This window comes from Cydia splendana, chromosome 2 (genome assembly GCF_910591565.1).
Source record: "Cydia splendana chromosome 2, ilCydSple1.2, whole genome shotgun sequence".
Classification (NCBI taxonomy): Eukaryota; Metazoa; Arthropoda; class Insecta; order Lepidoptera; family Tortricidae; genus Cydia; species Cydia splendana.
Genome location: NC_085961.1, coordinates 24,644,086 through 24,661,744, shown reverse-complemented (window position 1 = coordinate 24,661,744; position 17,659 = coordinate 24,644,086). Strand labels below are relative to the sequence as shown.

The 17,659-nt window shown below is 36.2% G+C and overlaps 1 protein-coding gene and 1 long non-coding RNA gene across 2 annotated transcripts in view; one reads left to right on the top strand and one right to left on the bottom strand.

The window, feature by feature from the left end:
* Nucleotides 1–17,659, top strand: part of LOC134806038 (uncharacterized) — a 447,581-nt gene that overhangs the window by 415,103 nt on the left and 14,819 nt on the right. The window lies entirely within an intron of this gene.
* LOC134806015 (homeotic protein Sex combs reduced-like) overlaps nt 3,984–17,659 on the bottom strand; it is a 47,374-nt gene continuing 33,698 nt past the window's right edge. Inside the window, exon 3 of the mRNA XM_063779218.1 lies at nt 3,984–4,671. Coding sequence (XP_063635288.1) covers nt 4,367–4,671 — 305 coding nt within the window. The 3' untranslated portion in view covers nt 3,984–4,366. The remainder of the gene's footprint in view (nt 4,672–17,659) is intronic.

Here is a 17,659-nt window from a genome sequence, read left to right as displayed (position 1 = left end):
TTTCTTGACTACATCTATCCACAATCCACATATTCACTCTTCTAGTACCTACTTATACATTTTGTATTTGTAATAGAAGACCTACATAATATTTTTTTAGATAATTATTAGTAAATGATCTAACTTCGAAGAAACACTAATTATAATTAAGCAAGTAGTAGTTACTTATTCTGAAATCGTAATAGGTACCAATCATTTTCATCCATTTTAACAAACAAATAAATGCTCATTCAATGTTATTTTTTACAGTGTTTAAATTGATTAATGATCCCAGAGTGCCAAATGTTCAATGGCAACTAATATTTCAAATATAAATACCTACTTTAATTCAAAGTACAATAACTCTTAAAATTACTGGGTAATCTTATCGATGTGTCAAAACACTGTCCCATACAGGCTACGCATTGCCACAGAATATAAAACGACAGTTGATTCACTTTATACTTTATATTACTTACATTATTGCCTGAGTCTATAATGTCCCACTGCTGGGCAAAGGCCTCCCCCCCACTTTTTCCAGTCTTCCCGATCCTGTGCAATCTCTGGCCATTCCTTTAAAAAGGTGTCTAACTCGTCTCGCCATCGCTGACGTGGTTTGTCTTACTTATAGGTACTTCAATCAAATGCTTTGTGCTTCTACAGGATCGTTGGATATTCGAATACTAAATTCAAAATTAAAATATGTATGTTTGTTTTTTTATTCAATCAAGTTTTTTGCTTATTTAATGATAAAGGAGGCCAACGAGCAGACAAATCGCCTGATGGTAAGTGATTACTGTCGCTGAATGTACACCTTACCTCACTTTACCTTACCTTACCTCACCATACCTTATGTTGCTTATCTGAAAGCTGAAATGTGCTAATCAAATTCAATGTCAATTAAAATGTTCTATTAGTTCTATACTATTTGAGATACTAAAATAAAGTTTTTGCTTGAACTTAGTCAGGATTTTTAATAAGATCTAAAAAGCCTAACCAAAACCTACATTTCCAGTAACTAACATTTAATTTTAAAATAATTTTACTTATATTTCGTCGCCCAGTCCTATAAGCTGTGACTGCAAAAAATCAGAAGAAACCGAGGAAAAATGGAAAATGATACATTACGTAGGAAATGGCATTGTGGTTTTACTGTAGTAGGTGTTGACGCCATTTGAACCATCTTTCTTTACTTACGCTTCGCCGGCTCCGTCCATTGAAAAATGATGGTCGCCACCGAACACTCCTTAATGCAAGTATCGCAATCGTCCAGGTTTCCACAATCGGACGGACAGCGGAACATTAATAATATTAGTCATACTGCGAAGTTGGATTCGCGTTCTTTTTGTCACAGTTTTGTATGGGATCGTGAGAGTTGGAAATTGTTTTCACCCGTTTAGCAGGATGACATTACTATTAGCTATAAAGGTTATCTTTTACAAGAAATTTTCATTGGCAACATACATAAATATTAATGTACATATTAATTTTCTTTTTATCAAAAACGTACTAATCTTTATTTTTATAATTAGGTACCTATAATAGTGCGCACGGCAGCAAACAAGTGACATAGTATCGATAACGTAACATCGACTAAATTACAACACAGCACAGGGCGCTACATAATTTCTTTATTACATAATTTCTTTATTACATAATAAAGAAATTATGTAGCGCTTTGTAATTGATCTGCATTATTGAAATTTCTCGGTAACTTACCTACAGCATATTTTAAATATTAATCTATGACTTATCGATAACAAATTTATCGATGTTTCATTTTCTCAAACACTCGTTTATGACACGAAAACTTCTATGTCTGATCATGACGTTAAACATTCCTAACAGCGAGCAGAATGTAGGTATGTCCCACTTGATCGTCACAGGTTTTTTCATGAACCTCTGTTCATAAGTCCACGACTACCTATAGCCCCAAAGCTGACTAGTAGATTGTATTTAAATTTCGAATAATGTTCGTTCACTTTGTTTATTTTTTTACCTTAGGATGTTTTGGTTCACAGAATCACTAATGGATAGGTACCCGGTCCGCTAAGAAGTCGTTAAACCAAATCAAATTTGAATTAAACCGTCGAACTGACATGCGAATGAAAAACAGTCCAGCACCAGACGTCCGCAGCATCCAATGAATCCGTATCAAAACTGTATAAAAGCAAAATATTCTGACAGCATGATTTATAGGTCCAGCCTCCGATACGCAGCCGCGACCTACAAACTAAGGCCTTCATTTTTCGCACTCCTTTTGTTAGACACGTGGTACTCCCCTCGCAGGTTCGGCTGTCATGTCATTGCTTCCATGTCATTTATCATAGCTCAATACGCTCCGCAAGGCGTCTTGCTGGCGCTTACACATTTGAAAGAATAGTTCGAAAGCTTTCCTCTACCCAACGCTATTTTCTGTATGTTAAATTTTTGCCTGATTTCAAAAAATCATGTAGTACTTACCTGCTACCGTCATTAATGCGTTAATTACTTAGGTACCTATTCCTTTAGATTCTGGATAACGGAATAACAGAAAAACTCATGTTCTCTTCATAATTTATTTCATCTTCACCAATTTTCAAATTTGATACATTTTTATTCATACAATACAATAATTTAAATGAATAAGTAGTATACTTCACTAGAGCTCTCATTTAAAACTGGAATGAACGATAAACATATTCGTATTTAGTTAAAAGGAAATAACACAATTAAAAATAATGATGGCGAAGCTTGAAGATGCAAGATAGAAACAATTTGTAGATAAACGAATTAGGCCACTCGCTATTGCACAGAATTCATAGAAAAAAGTCAACGTAAATGATACAATGATGTTATGTTACATTATGAATTTGAACATTTCTCAATTCAGTTATACTAAATGACGTATCTAATATTTACAAACAATAAATAAAGCAACAAATGAACTAGTCGAAAGTAAATGAAATCAGCACTTTTCAGGCATACTTTCTGAATGAAACCAAATATAACCAACTCAAGTCGCACTGTTTTTACTTAAGAATAAAATTTAACAAAATATCACAGTTGACCACGACAATCCTAATAAACATGTGATTAAAGACCATAATGCGACGACAAAGGTCTGCTTATAAAACGAATGTAAAGTAAGTCAATTTAAACAACCAATGTTTACTCAAGGGAAGAAACTATAGGACCTTTTAATTGCTAAGAATATTAAGTACATTTACAAATACGACATTAAAGTTTTTAAAGTACGAAATAGAGTCATTTGAAAATGTTATAATTGGTATCGTTTGTGGAAACTTTAAAAAATCCATCGTAATCTAATTAATGTTAATTAGGTATCGTTATTAGTATTTATAGGATGATAAATACTTTTGTTATTTACAACTAAACGACAGGAACATAAAACAGTTCTTCGGGAAGTTTACTGAAATATATTAAACTTTTCACCATACCTATTAAAACATTACGTATATACAATAAGAAGGAATATCTACCTATTCACAGTTACTATATTACTGAGCTTACAATTATCTCTAATTAAGTTCACAGCGCTTTTACAAGCCCTCTCTAATTTAAAATGTATTTATATCTGGTACTAGACGAAGTAAGTATAGCAACCCTTAATAAATTTGATAGTACATACATACAATCCTTTTGTATTACCTATGTTGTGTTATGCTATCCCTGTACAATTCCGAATTTGTTATTTCTGAGACGGCTTATCTACCTACACCTAAGCTGCTGGAAAGCTAATCCATTTAACCCTAACCTAGGTATATTTAGGTATTGATTAAGCCATCGTCATGTATACTATTCGGCTCTCAGTTGTCTTTAGGAATAACATGCAATTCGAATCATAGCTTATGACTAGGTAAATTTCTTTCTACATCAAATTTAACACTATTTTAACGTATCCCAATAGCATTTACGATAAAATATTACACTGTGACATTTAGAACCAAACTGAAAAAAAGATTTTGAGACTTTACAATCAGTAGTATCAATATCTGGTCATTAGTTCAATACAAATAAAATAAACTAGCAGGTAAATATTTACGTCTGCCAGGTACTTATGATATCCGTCGATCAATCGAATTATTTAGGTAGTTCTACACTTAAAGATCTTTGTATGCACATAATTTTATCACTGCAATCCTTCTTAACGTATCTTGAAACACACACCACTTTTTAGCGTCACTTATAACGTCACAATCAACAATTTAACAAAATTAGGCTATCAGGTGGAAATTTTTCGAGCAGCGAATAACTGACCCAGTCTGGTCGCTGTAGCATCTCAGACGCCGGCGGCCTCTCGATGCTACAAGCAACCCCGCGGTACCACGGCCGACTGTTTACCTTAATAAATCAGTTATCCGCTGTTCGAAAAATTCCACTGATCCTATGCGGAGAGATGCGCAAACTGACTCGGGTGAAGGTCGAACTGGTAGGGGTGGCCGTAGGGATTCATATGGTACGGCACTATGTTCATGGACGCCATCTTGTGCTCCTTCTTCCACTTCATTCGCCGGTTCTGGAACCAGATCTTGATCTGGCGCTCCGTGAGGCAGAGCGCGTGCGCGATCTCGATCCGTCTCCTCCGCGTCAGGTACCGGTTGAAGTGGAACTCCTTCTCCAGCTCTAGCGTCTGATACCGCGTGTACGACGTCCTCTGACGTTTCGTCTCGCCGTTGGCATTCACCGTACCTGAAAACATAAGAACGCTGTGTTACAAGGTGTCAACAGACAGATGATTGAGCGGTATTACATTGCATAAGTGCGTTAAGTATTATTCTGGTCACAAAACGTGAGGCATGTTAATATTTAGATCTGAATGTCCGTTTGAGCGCCAATGAATAGTTGGCTCGATCGGCTTCGTGCCTTGCCACGCTTGCTCGATTGTGATGTACTGTAGAACAGCTCGCGGCAGCTCGCTCGATTCAAAACAAGATTTCTATTGAGAAATCCGAACACTATTGTGCAATTAATTTAAATTTATTTCCTAGAGCTGTCATGTTCCTCTTAATTTATTACGTGCGTGTTACTAAAAGTTTTTCTAATATCAGATTTGGCACTTGTTTATATAGCGAGGTACAGTTGGGCTTAGTGAAAGGGATTTGAAGCCTTATATTTTAGCTTCCTAATGTAGGTAGTATTGTTGTAGATTTTTTATGAAGATGAAGGTTTAGTTTGATGTCGTAAACAAAATCACGGCTCTTACATAAGAATGAGGCATAGCTTTGTATAAATTGCGCAAATGCGTACTACCTTCCTAATCTTATTTTGATTGGGATGCTTAACAAACCAATAGTCGTGTCACCTTTTAACTGTTAGTCAGATCTAAAACGTTCCGTCCGTCAAATATCCAGTGAGCGACAGTAACTCCCGCCGCTGCGGCCGTCGACATTCCCGCAGCGATATCAAAGAGCTGCAGTGACGGCGGTATGACAGAGTCATGGGTCGCATGCTGCACCTGTCACTGCGCGTCGCTCGCCGGCCCACCACTTGGACCATCTTGGACCCTTGCCAGCCCCGTGATCGATACGAGGCACGTCTCGCCTGTGTCTACCAAATTAAACTGTGTCATTTGTTATTTTTCTTCAACTAGACCACAACGCTAATGAGTTGGATACTGCTTTAAAGCAAACGGTTCAAACACCTGTAAGCGCTTTGAATTATGGATGTAACAGTTTAAAAGTGATCGCGATATTTGGTTGATAAAGAAAAAGTCGTAATAAATTCCGCTCCGATGCTTATTCCGGTGGAGTTGTCAGGCCCGTGTCAATAAAGATGTTTAAAGAAAGTATAAATATGCGATGCGCCCGCTGGCCGGTATCGGTAAGGCAACAAGTGAGGCCGCGGCAAAAACCCTTCGCGATTGATATGTTAGTGACAGCCTGATGCACAAACAACTGAGTGACAGTTTATTTTACCATAATCCTTGTTCAGAAACGAAACGAATGGATGCAATACGAGGACATTGAATTTCAATTCGAATTCACAAATATGGTGATAGAGTTTAAACGCTCACATCAAGTATCTTATTTGAATATCTATTCACTTTAGTTCGAGTGAGCACATCCGGAATCTGAATGAAATAATGCCAATCTCTGACTGCAATTTTGCGAATTTATCATCGTTTTTGCACAATGATGTCTGGTTTAGAATGGATTCATATAACATTTAATATTTCCAACGACTATTCTTGACAAATTTCAGTTGTTCTTGTATCTGCAAAGACATATCAATCTTTGTATATATTATTGGCTGTAGGTAAGTATTTACTATGTATTTGTAAGGTATTTTTAAGGATGATTTTTTTTCTTGGCTGGCATATTTTGAGTAAGTACCTAGGACACCTAGGTATACCCGTTCTTCCATTTTACCTAAATACGTAGGGCTTACAATATGTTTGGTTATATGTTCGTCTTACTTTTGGCGCGACAGTGCCTATAGGTACTTCTGCCGTGCCACTAACTGGCCTATAATTGAACTCACAACGTTAACGTTTAAGTACCCTTAAAAAAATACTCCTAGTATAAGTACCTGATAAAATAAAATATTTCTAGACGAATCAAATTTATGCTTCGTAATAATATTACAACCAAATATCAGTACCTACATTGCTAAAAGAAACGCATTGAAGTATGTACCAGTTTTGGTTTAAGTTGAATTCTTTCATAGAGAGTGAGATGGTAATTTTTCCAAAACCAGAAATGGTAATAGATAAACAAGTGGACTGAATTTCAGCTGCACTGCGTATTTCAATTGTGCAGTGAACGTGCACTTGCTATATACCTAAAGGTTTCAGCTGGAATGCCCTAGTCTCTGATGTCTTCTAGAGATAAAATGGTTGCATTTTTAAACTGGAAAAGAAGAGAAGATTTGACAAGAAGAGAAAATAAAAGAGATTTGAATAAATGTCTTAGACGGAATCCTTTTATATCTCTCCTCTCGCACTTGCCCGGTTTTTGAGTCCTTCTAGGTCAAATGCCATTGATATTCCGTCTGGCTAGATCTAGACATATTGCATGGTCAAAATTAAAACGTATAACACGATATTTAATAATGGATGAGACTGAATTTACAATCTAAAATAGTTTCTGTCTGGAAACTGGACTGGATTTTTAGATATAAAAAGATTTGCAACACACATTGTACCTATCACTACCTACCTGTAACTGTATTTTATACTGTTTTAAATGCAATGTCTTAAAATACTCTTACAGTACATTTGGTGCTCCATTACGACACCCTGTGCTATAATAAACACATTACGTAACTACGTCGAAAATTTAAAGGGCCATGTACCGCAATTCATGTCGTTTTAAAACACAAACATTCGGTCGTGTTTTAAAATTCGCCACTAGTTGCGAATTTCCTATTTTTCGCACTTGTATCGTATTAATGGCTACATGGTCTTAAAATAAACTTAATAAAAAAGATGGGAAAGAAAAAATTTACCGCACCATTAAGCTGCTTAGAATATTTTCCCCATCAGCAGCATATTCTTCCATCAACATCTACACATAAATATCAGTGCCTCCAAATACGCAAACACAAAAATGCTTGGCGATAAAACATCAAAGAACTCATGATTAATGATATCTAGATGAAAACAGAATACATGTAATAAAAGTGTCACATAATAGTTCTTATTTGCGGCTGTAGAGCGTGTAAATGTTAACTATATCGTTTGGAGAATAATAAATAAAACAAATTGTAGCCGAATAGTCGTAAAGATCGTAGAGTGGAGTTATGAGTTGTCTTATGCTCGCTTACGATTATGAGCATAATAATATGATCCTTCATCGATATTGTCATCGGATGTTGTTAACTCTTTATTACATTTTTAAAGAATTAATGAATAATAATGTGTTACTAGAATTATGTTCATATTTTTATTATTTCTACTCTAGTGTTTTTTTTTATTATTTTAAGATCATGTTGGGTGGTTTGAGTCATTTGAGTGGAGCATAGTTTATTTTGCTCGTAGCAGGAAGAACAGTTTGAGAATTCCCTATAAGACAGTGTTTCTCTTTCTCTTGGCCCAATATTTATCTTACCCTATCTTATTATTATTAGATTTAATGATAATAAAAGCCTATTAAATCCTTAAGTAGGGAGGTACCCATTTTGTACACGCGTTACACTGAAACTGTAAATCAGTTGTATATTATATACCTTGTAGAATAAATTATCGATCCAAATACATTTACAAAACTTCAAGTAAACTATCTGCATCTAAAACATAATTTTATTCTGTGCAGTTAGTGCTTATTTTCTATAAATACCACCAAATTAATCTCAGAAGTTTTTGTAAATACTACGCATTTTTATTTACGTAGGTCGTTACCTAATTCCTACATATTACTCTGATAGTTAATGTGCTCTTAAATAATATTTGCAGAGCTTTGATTATGATTACCATACCTACCTATACTAGGAGTACTTATAGCAATATTATAAGTAGGTATGTATTTACTGGATTTCAATCCCCCTTCTTGTTTAAGTAGACATATGACATACATACGTATACGTGTAGATATATGAAAGCTTTTATGTTAAAAATCCACAGAACCCAGAAACGGTGGTAGTAATGATATGTAAAGGCATCAAGTGAATGTTGCTAGGCGGCTGCGGCTCCCATCTGCCTATTACAGGTACCCGCCGAATAGCAAACAGTGCGGCGCATCACCATATTCACCGCACGACTAAAAAACACATTAATCAATGTGTTTTTTGTTCTGATAAAGTTAAGTATGGTTTTCTAATCGCTGGCGCGGCTAGCCAATAGATTTACGCAATCTGGTTACGGTTGTTATGGATCTCGAGGCCTTGTTACTTTGGTTTGGGATTCGAGTTGCCCGCGCTTTTGTAACAAGATGGGGTACACGTCATACACGAAGAGGTCACGTTATGCATCCGGAAACAAATGACGGTCTGTTAACTTTTTGGAAAGGACATATAGACAGGTTAGTATTTGAATAAAATACATAATGTTTTAATAAATATTACAATAATATTTTAGTTTTTAAATGTAAATGCCTCAAAAATCTTCATGGCTGCTTCAGTTTTTGTCATCCATGATTTTGATGCTAAATTTTCATCTTGGCTCAATGTTCTGAAATGAACCGTTCTACTGTATCTTTACCTACAGGCATTTTCCTAATATAGATACCCGAATATCAAACAGACAGTGCTACAATACAATAAATGATTAGAAAAATAATTTACCAATTTGTTTTCTGTCCGATGTTTTTATCCTGAAGTAGATGACGAACTGTCATGCTTGCGAATAACGAAGTAAATAAAACTAATAAATTCCATTTCTAAATTGGTACATTGTGTTTTTTTAATGAAAATATGAAAAATAAGCCAGTTTAATAAAAACTAATAGTTGTCACGGTCAAGCTGAACTATTTTAGGAAATTATCAATGTGCCGAGTGATAGGCCGAATGTGCTTAGCCCTGAGGTTAAAGCTAGCGATGACTGAAGACGTGACTGCTTTTTAAATATACATATATCCATTATCATCGTTATTCTTCTAAATTAGGTTTTTTTACGGGTCAGGATAGGCAAAAATAGTTTTCCGGACGTCTTAAATTTATAAAATACTAAGTCCAATAAATTTAATATTTTCATTTGTGAGTCACATTAAACTGAATCTACTAGTTTACCATTCAAAGCCTTGGTGTGGCTACGATTTTCATGCAATGCGTCTAGATAAGATTGCTATTTAGGATAGCTGTCCTCTAAGTGGACACTTCCTTACGGCTAAATTCCACCTGCCTACAAAAACCTCTACTGTCGCGTGTCCGTCTGTCTGTCACACCACTTGTCTTCTAGTATGCGAGTCGCGACAGCTAAAGAAATTCCCATCGCGTGCTGACCACAAGCGAGCAAAAGCCTCCGACATCCAGTATAACTGCGATATCGAGGCTCGTAACAAAGACTTGCAGTTGTAGGTCAAACTTAACTGGTCATCCTCAGAGGAAATAACGATCACCGGTGCTCGGCAAGCAATAATACTGGCCAAGGTGGTCACTACGGGAATTCGAACCGACCTCTGATAGCCAAACGTCTTGCCAGCCAAGTTAAGACTCTATTTTATTGACTTTAACGATCAACATTGCTGCACCAAATGTAAATGCAGCTGGTAATTTTGACAATTGAATCTATCATCGATTTGATTTATTGTTGCCGTGGTATCAACGTGCGATTGTTTTCACGTTTCTGTCATGCGAATTGACATTATTTTGCAGTTATTGATTGTTTGTGTTTATGAACGGTACGTTTAGCGATACATATGGCAGATTCAAAACGATCCACGATATTTTGAAAACTATTTCGAACCTGTACTTTATAGCAAAAGACGATAACAACTTCTTCTTTGTCGTCACACTCTTGTCAGAGAGGGATAACAACTAAAATTGCACAAGTTTTCAAAAATCGTAGTTTTGACATAGTAATACGTACCTATGGTACGGCACTTTGCTATATCTTGTGCATCCTAACGTTGAATGAAATTAACTTCAAGTTTACATGTAACCGCGATTTTCAAAATCTGATTGTATTTGTTTGGACTTATACTATCTGTGTATTTAGCTTTAGGTTTGCAAAGGAAACCTTTAATAAACCCCTTCTTACAAGAGTGACAAGCACAGCCATCATCTTGTAGCTGAACCATTGTTTGTAAAAGATTAAATTAAATACTTTGCACATTTAAAATCCGCACAGAACTATATACATAAGCCTCGCTAACTACCTACAACCTTCGTAAAAGGGGCCGCTCTGACACATTGCAGTGATAGCCGGAGGAGATACTGAGCACTGCAAAATGAACCGCGCCCAACGGGTAGCCTCAAAAATACCGCCCGCGATAACGAAGGCGACACGTTAAGTAATTACGTACATAGGAACCAGAAACCAACGCACCGTGCAGAACCTTTAAGAGCCCTGTATAAATATATGAGATCACTGGCGTCTTTCACGTCAAATATTAAGATTTAATACGGGGTGCAACTAACTACATATTTAAGTGAACAATATACTTGTTTAGGTGAAACAATGGCGACTGTAGGTACTTATAACTGTGAGCAACTTTTGTTAAGAGAGCAACCCTGAAATCGCAAGAAAATACCAGCTGTTCCATACTATAAAGTTCAATTCGACAATTGTATGAAGACCAGGATTTTTTGTTGTGCTTCTATAGTAAAAGTTGATATCATAGCAATCTTGTAATATATGTTATATTACCTTAAAATTTACAATCAGTATAATAGTTTAAAGTCAAATCACATTCTTTATTGCCTAGGTAGGTATATCAAATTCGTAAAATATGACGCTGACGACGCGCGCACGCACAGTTCAAATTATGTCATCAGCCGCTGGTTCATGTTATGCTACTCCAAATGTCAGTGCCTTGCCAGTCATCACTGGTTATTATTTGGCTCGTTGCCTTGCTCTTATTAACTTCCCACGAAGTATATTTGAATGTAATTGTTACATGAGTTTCAGACGCTGAAATAGTTAATCTCCTTGAACTTAGATTACCAAATTTATATGATGTATCACTTATTGGTACAATTTTATATACGTAACGGCATATAGGTACTCGTAAGGTTCACGTAGCCTTTTTCTCCCAGTATAGCCGCGAAGAAGAAAAATAATCCAATTTGCAGCGCCAGCGCAGCGCCGATCCATAAAAGCCGAAGATTGGCCGATTGGGCACCGAGCGCGCACGAAGCGCGGCTCGAGATTGGATTTCTCACGTTCACAGTGAGCTGGACTGTAATTCCTACCACTTTTCAAGCTATGGATAGCAGAACGGTCAACCGAGCAAGTATATACGTGCGCGGCTTACGCATAGGTAGATGTTTACAGACTATGAGGTAATGGTAACCTGAACGGTTCGCCTGATCTTCGATGTTTTCGAGCACGGTAAGCTATAGGAATACATGACCAGTGAGCGCTAATCACGACGTGGAAATATTAAGGACTCTAATGTCTTGTACACATTTACATAACACGCAATAAATCTCGTGCGCAGCGCTCAGACGGCGCCGTTGATAAATTCTTATTGGAGCTTTTTTGATGGTCTATTTCGATGCGGTGGCCGTGCCGTCTCACTTCAGCTCCGATTGTTCTATTTTGTACAACAATAATACGAAGATAACTTATTGTCTGACTGAACTCAGTTCCTCAACTAAAGGTATGCCGCGTGCAAATAGGATTACTATCTATTTAAATCTTATTAACTGCGTACTGTAGTTTGCATAGAAGATAATGGTTAAGATTAATAATAAAACTATCTATAAGAGGCTTGGTAATCCGTGGTAATTGCGCGGAAGGAACCAGTTTTATCTGGTTGACGAATAGCCGCGGTGCTACCACGGATGGATGGTCGCAACCGAATGTAGTCAAGCGCACGATACATGGCTCTGCGTAAATTCACACTGCTTACGAGCACAGGCGAGTGTTGGACTCACATAAACATTCTCTTTCTTATTTTAAAACTACATTTCAGTGCCTGTTTTTTGTCACTTTCTAAATTTTTTGCGACCAAACGCAACGATAAAACATTTAATTAAAAGTAAAATGCCATTCTCAAAATTCAATAGTTCCTAAAATCTTTTAACGATCTATCGTTATTTTTTTCGAAATTGATACTATTTTGTGCACCTCCTAAAAAGTTCTTGGTTGGCGACAAGATAAGTATCTACTTGTGTGATTTTGATTGATACCATGTATTCAAGTATATTGCATTGAAACTGCAATACAATGAGGAATTAGATTGTAAGGCTTTAAATTAATATTAAACATCACTTATCCGCATGTTCATTGTTCAATTACCATACATAGACAGGCAAGGCCTTGTTTGTGACATGCATGGTTAAACTTAAATAAGGCTAACTACGAGCACTCGATATTAGCCAGTTCATAGATAGTACATTTGAAACTTACCGTTGTAATTCATTAGTGACAAGTCAAGGAAAAGTTAACGTACTGAAAAAATACATACTGATTAACGTAGTATAAAAGCGCATATATAGACCAGAAAACCAGAATATACCTAGTTTGTGAAACTATTTTCAATGGTTTTTTTTGCACCTCCATAAAAAAAATATCAGAACGCAACTTAGAACCTCTATAATTGACACATTTTACAAAATTGCCGGTCTCTTGAGATATCAACTGTCTAGGATTCACTGTACTCATACCTAGGTAAATAACAACCCGTAAGCCGCTATTGATTTTTAGACCACTTTTCTCAGGTGCGACTTGCTGTAGGATTAATCAATCAATTTTCCATTAAAAATGCTACTTGACTGTACTAGTGATTTTCTTTAAATGAAAATAATTATCCTGTCCGATCATACAAACGAAGATGGACTAGATCCACCGATGCCCCGAGTCTCAGCTAACCACAAGACTAATCCCTGACTTCATTCCGGAACCGGTACTTACGCGATTACCTACCGGTCGTTTAGCTTGTCTATAAGAGGACAGAGGCATTCCTATCGCTTTATGGCGCCTTGAGCATTTAGATTAGAACCAGTGTAAAAGTACAGGAGATGAGCCGTAATAAGATGGGAAGGAGAAGGGGAAGAATCTTTAAAGTGAATATTTTAAACTTTACAATTCCCACCTAGTTCTCCCTCCCCACTGCAATCTAAAAGATACAGATTTTGGTAAAAAATATTGAAAACCCCGATAAGAATACCACATTGTAATCCGAAGCGGATAAATCAGGGAATTCGCTGACTAGCGTAGTGCTACTTACTCCAACTAATCTATAAAAAATCCAAAACTTTGTTCTAAAGGGAATATGCCAAAAACACTTATGCACATTATTCAGTATCCTATCAGCCAAAAAAATCTACTACTGGACGTAGGCCTCCCCAAAGGACCTCCACAATGTTTGCGGTCTCATCCAATGGTTTCCTTCGATCTTGACTCTGATCTGGTCATTCTTAAATTTTTCGGAAGGTGGACTGATTGATAATAAATAACTATATGCAACAAGAAAATGCGCTTATTAGGGATACGGGGATTACCGTTTGATGTGCCGTTCATATAGCCCAGGTGAAAAAATATAAATGAGCCATACGTCCGTAACCACTATGCATGTTTGGAGATCACACTAGACTGGCCAGTCTAAATGGCTCGATGCGTTGGAAATAACGGCCCATGGACGACTGGAATGGGGAAACTGATGCAAAAGGTCAATTGTGATTTATTATCTAATTGTTTAACAACAGCATGTAATGTTTAAGAATTTCTCCTTTTAGTTACAACAGTTACGCTACCAGTTTTGCATTGAAAATATCTGCAGCACGGGAATTTATTATCAATTATGTAATACTATTTACAAATTAAACTCTTACAAATTAAATTCTTGAAACCAAAGTTGTGAAACCCACTGATTATATTTTCAACAAAATAACAAAAGCTTCATATATAATTAAATTCTTATTAAGATATTAAGGTGGAAAATAAACCTATGACACTTCTGATATTTGAGAGAAAAATTACACTTATTATGCACCTACATAATTAAGAAAAAAACAACCCAAGTAGCACAGATTAGCTGTATAGCAGCCGCATAATGAAGTACGAATACGCTTGAAGCTGGAATATAAAAGCTGCATAAGAGCTGTATAAGCGTCTTTTCAGCTTTTATAACTCTTAAATGGGCACAAATTAGGCAGCCTTAAGTTCACATAGCTACTTAAGAGCGTTGTAGCAGCAATTTAACGGAATTATAAGGGGTAACAGGAGTTATAAGAGGTGTATATTAACTGGGTAAGAGACCACCAGTTACCCTTTATTCAGCTAATATGTCACATGTGCGCCCTAATACCGGGAAAGATTGACGTTGGGCTGAATAAAAGATAATTAATAACATACTTTTACACCTCTGCCTTAAAAATCAGCTATTATATTTAGTATAGTGACGATGAACGCAGAGGTGAACATATTTATATTGAAGCAAAAACGTTAAGCGCAAAGACACCATAAGTCATTTTGTTAAAGTGTTTTGTTAAATGTTTGTACATGATCTTTTATATATTAATGCGAGAAAGATCTTTGGGAATGCAAGTTTATTGACATTATATATATACATTATCTAAGAAAATTTCAGTGCGCCACGAAAATAATCAGTATTTATTTAAATGAATGATATAAATAAGCTATGTGAAAAAACTATTTCAGTGGTTTGGACATAATTATGAGCTAAAAAGTTAATAATACGTTATAGGAAGTACTAAACTAATTTAGGTTAAGAACTCAGGCACAACACCTTATTGTTACCCTTAAAAGTTGGAAAAGCAATTTCAATTTTGTAGGTTATATACAATAAAATGGCGGTCAATGTTAAAAAGCAACGTGAACCGTTAAAATTCTTATATGCAGCATACGACTGTTATATATGTGATAAAGATACTTAAGTGAACCACTATAAAGTCCAAGTCGTTATTTCGATACACTAGTGAACCTCTAACCAGTTATAAGGCATCTTGTGAACGTTTTAACAGCCGCTATGCAGACAGTCCCAATGGTAGTATAATAGGCTGCTTAGCGGTAAACATGTTCAGCGCTAAGCCATATTATGCGCCACATGTCTTCGATTATACGTCTATTGGTTTCATAATAGTTCACTCGTTCTCCCTTATAATAAGTCAGCGAAATAAAAGCTGCTTTAGCGGTAAACATGTTCAGCGATAAGCTGTATTTTGCGCCCCATGTGTTCCATTATACCTCTATTGGCTTCATAATAGTTCATTCGTGCTTCCTCAAAAAGTCAGAATAATAAAAGCTGCTTAGCGGTAAACATGTTCAGCTATAAGCTGTATTATGCGCCCCATGTGTTCCATTTATACGTCTATTGGCTTCATATTAGTTCACTTGTGCTCCCTTAAAAGTCAGCGTAATAAAAGCTGCTTAGCGGTAAACATGTTCAGCGATAAGCTGTATTATGCAATTTATGCACCACGTGTGTTCCATTATACGTCTATTGGCTTCATAATAGTTCATTTGTGCTTCCTTAAAAAGTCAGCGTAATAAAAGCTGCTTAGCGGTAAACACGTTCAGCGATAAGCTGTATTATGCGCCACATGTGTTCCATTATACCTTTATTGGCTTCATATTAGTTCACTCGTGCTCCCTTAAAAGTCAGTGTAATAAAAGCTTCTTAGCGGTAAACATGTTAAGCGACAAGCTATATTATGTGCCACATGTGTTCCATTATACGTCTATTAGCTTCATAATAGTTCACTTGTGCTCCCTTAATAAGTCAACGTAATAAAAGTCCACAATTACCTCCTTATACAGCACATGGCGTAATTTTATCCACTAAACAGACCTTATAACGGTTAAAGCATTTGATAACCCTTAAAGCTGTATAGGGTCGTAGCAAATATACCTTTATATTACTCTTTGCGTATTAATGGTAGTTTTCAGAGACGTAATGCAGCTTTTAATCAGCCCTAAGCTATATAAATATCACTGAGATCTATTATACACCTGTAGGCCCACGAGTGTGCTCTTATAAGTGTCTTAATACGCACAGAGCGTTAGATAGAACTAAAAGTGAGTAGTTATAGAGCTATCTGTGCTACTTGGGAAGTATCATCGCGGAAGAATGGATACAACGGTGTAGTCAATAATCGGTACACAATTACGTTTACGAAAGAAACCCAAAGTAATCACTTTAAAATATCGCCAGTAAATGATGCCATAAATTAAGTTTAATAACACGCCCAGCCACGGCGCATGTGCGGAAAGCTAATTGAATATTAATAATAATCCGGTCGAAAATTCATCATAAATCTGGTTGAACGACTTTGTATGTACCTACTGATTGGGTTGTTCTCATTGGCTGCGCAGGAGTCGAGCTCTAGGGCGAACCAACGTAAATTAAAGGCCTCCAGGTTGTAAAAACTAACACATATATATGACACCGTAAGATTGTGAACCCGTTAGTTTATAATCTAACGTAGGTTAGGTTAGGTTAGATTGTAATCTCCCTACCGTCAGTTTATAATTTAACTAGCGAGATTATGAACTGACGCGTGTTTACAATTTTACGGTGACATATATATAAACACACTGCTTTCTGTCATCCACAATCTTATCACTCTACAGTGTGTCGTTTACAAGTAAGGGTATTTATTGTTCAAATAAAAGGCGCTACTACTATGATTTAACTAGAAATTAATCTCATCAAAACCTTTTGCATTTTAAAGTTAAGTATGTGTCTCACGCTATGCGATTATAAATTCCTTCCATGAACGCTCTGGCTGTGAAAAGCCAAGATTTTCTCAAGAGACGACTGTATGTAGTTGCTTATCATAAAAGGATCTTAGTGTATCTACGTCTTTAAAGTCGCCAATATGCATGTATAGTACGAATCAAAATTTATAGAAGAAATGTTGTCAATTCTAAGTTGGGACTGTTTGCATACCTACCGATAATGTTTACTTATTAAAAAAAATGTTTATAAATAAAAAATATAGACTAGAAAAGCGCATAGAGTTTTTCCCGGTATTAGATCAAAATTGTTGCGTGGCCAAGTAAAGTATTTACGAGTCTCGGTCAGCAATCGAGCAACTGATCAGTTGCTTTAAACAAATACAGATTGGTATTTGGGTCCCATTTTGTAGTCCTTTAATCGCATTAGTAAATGCA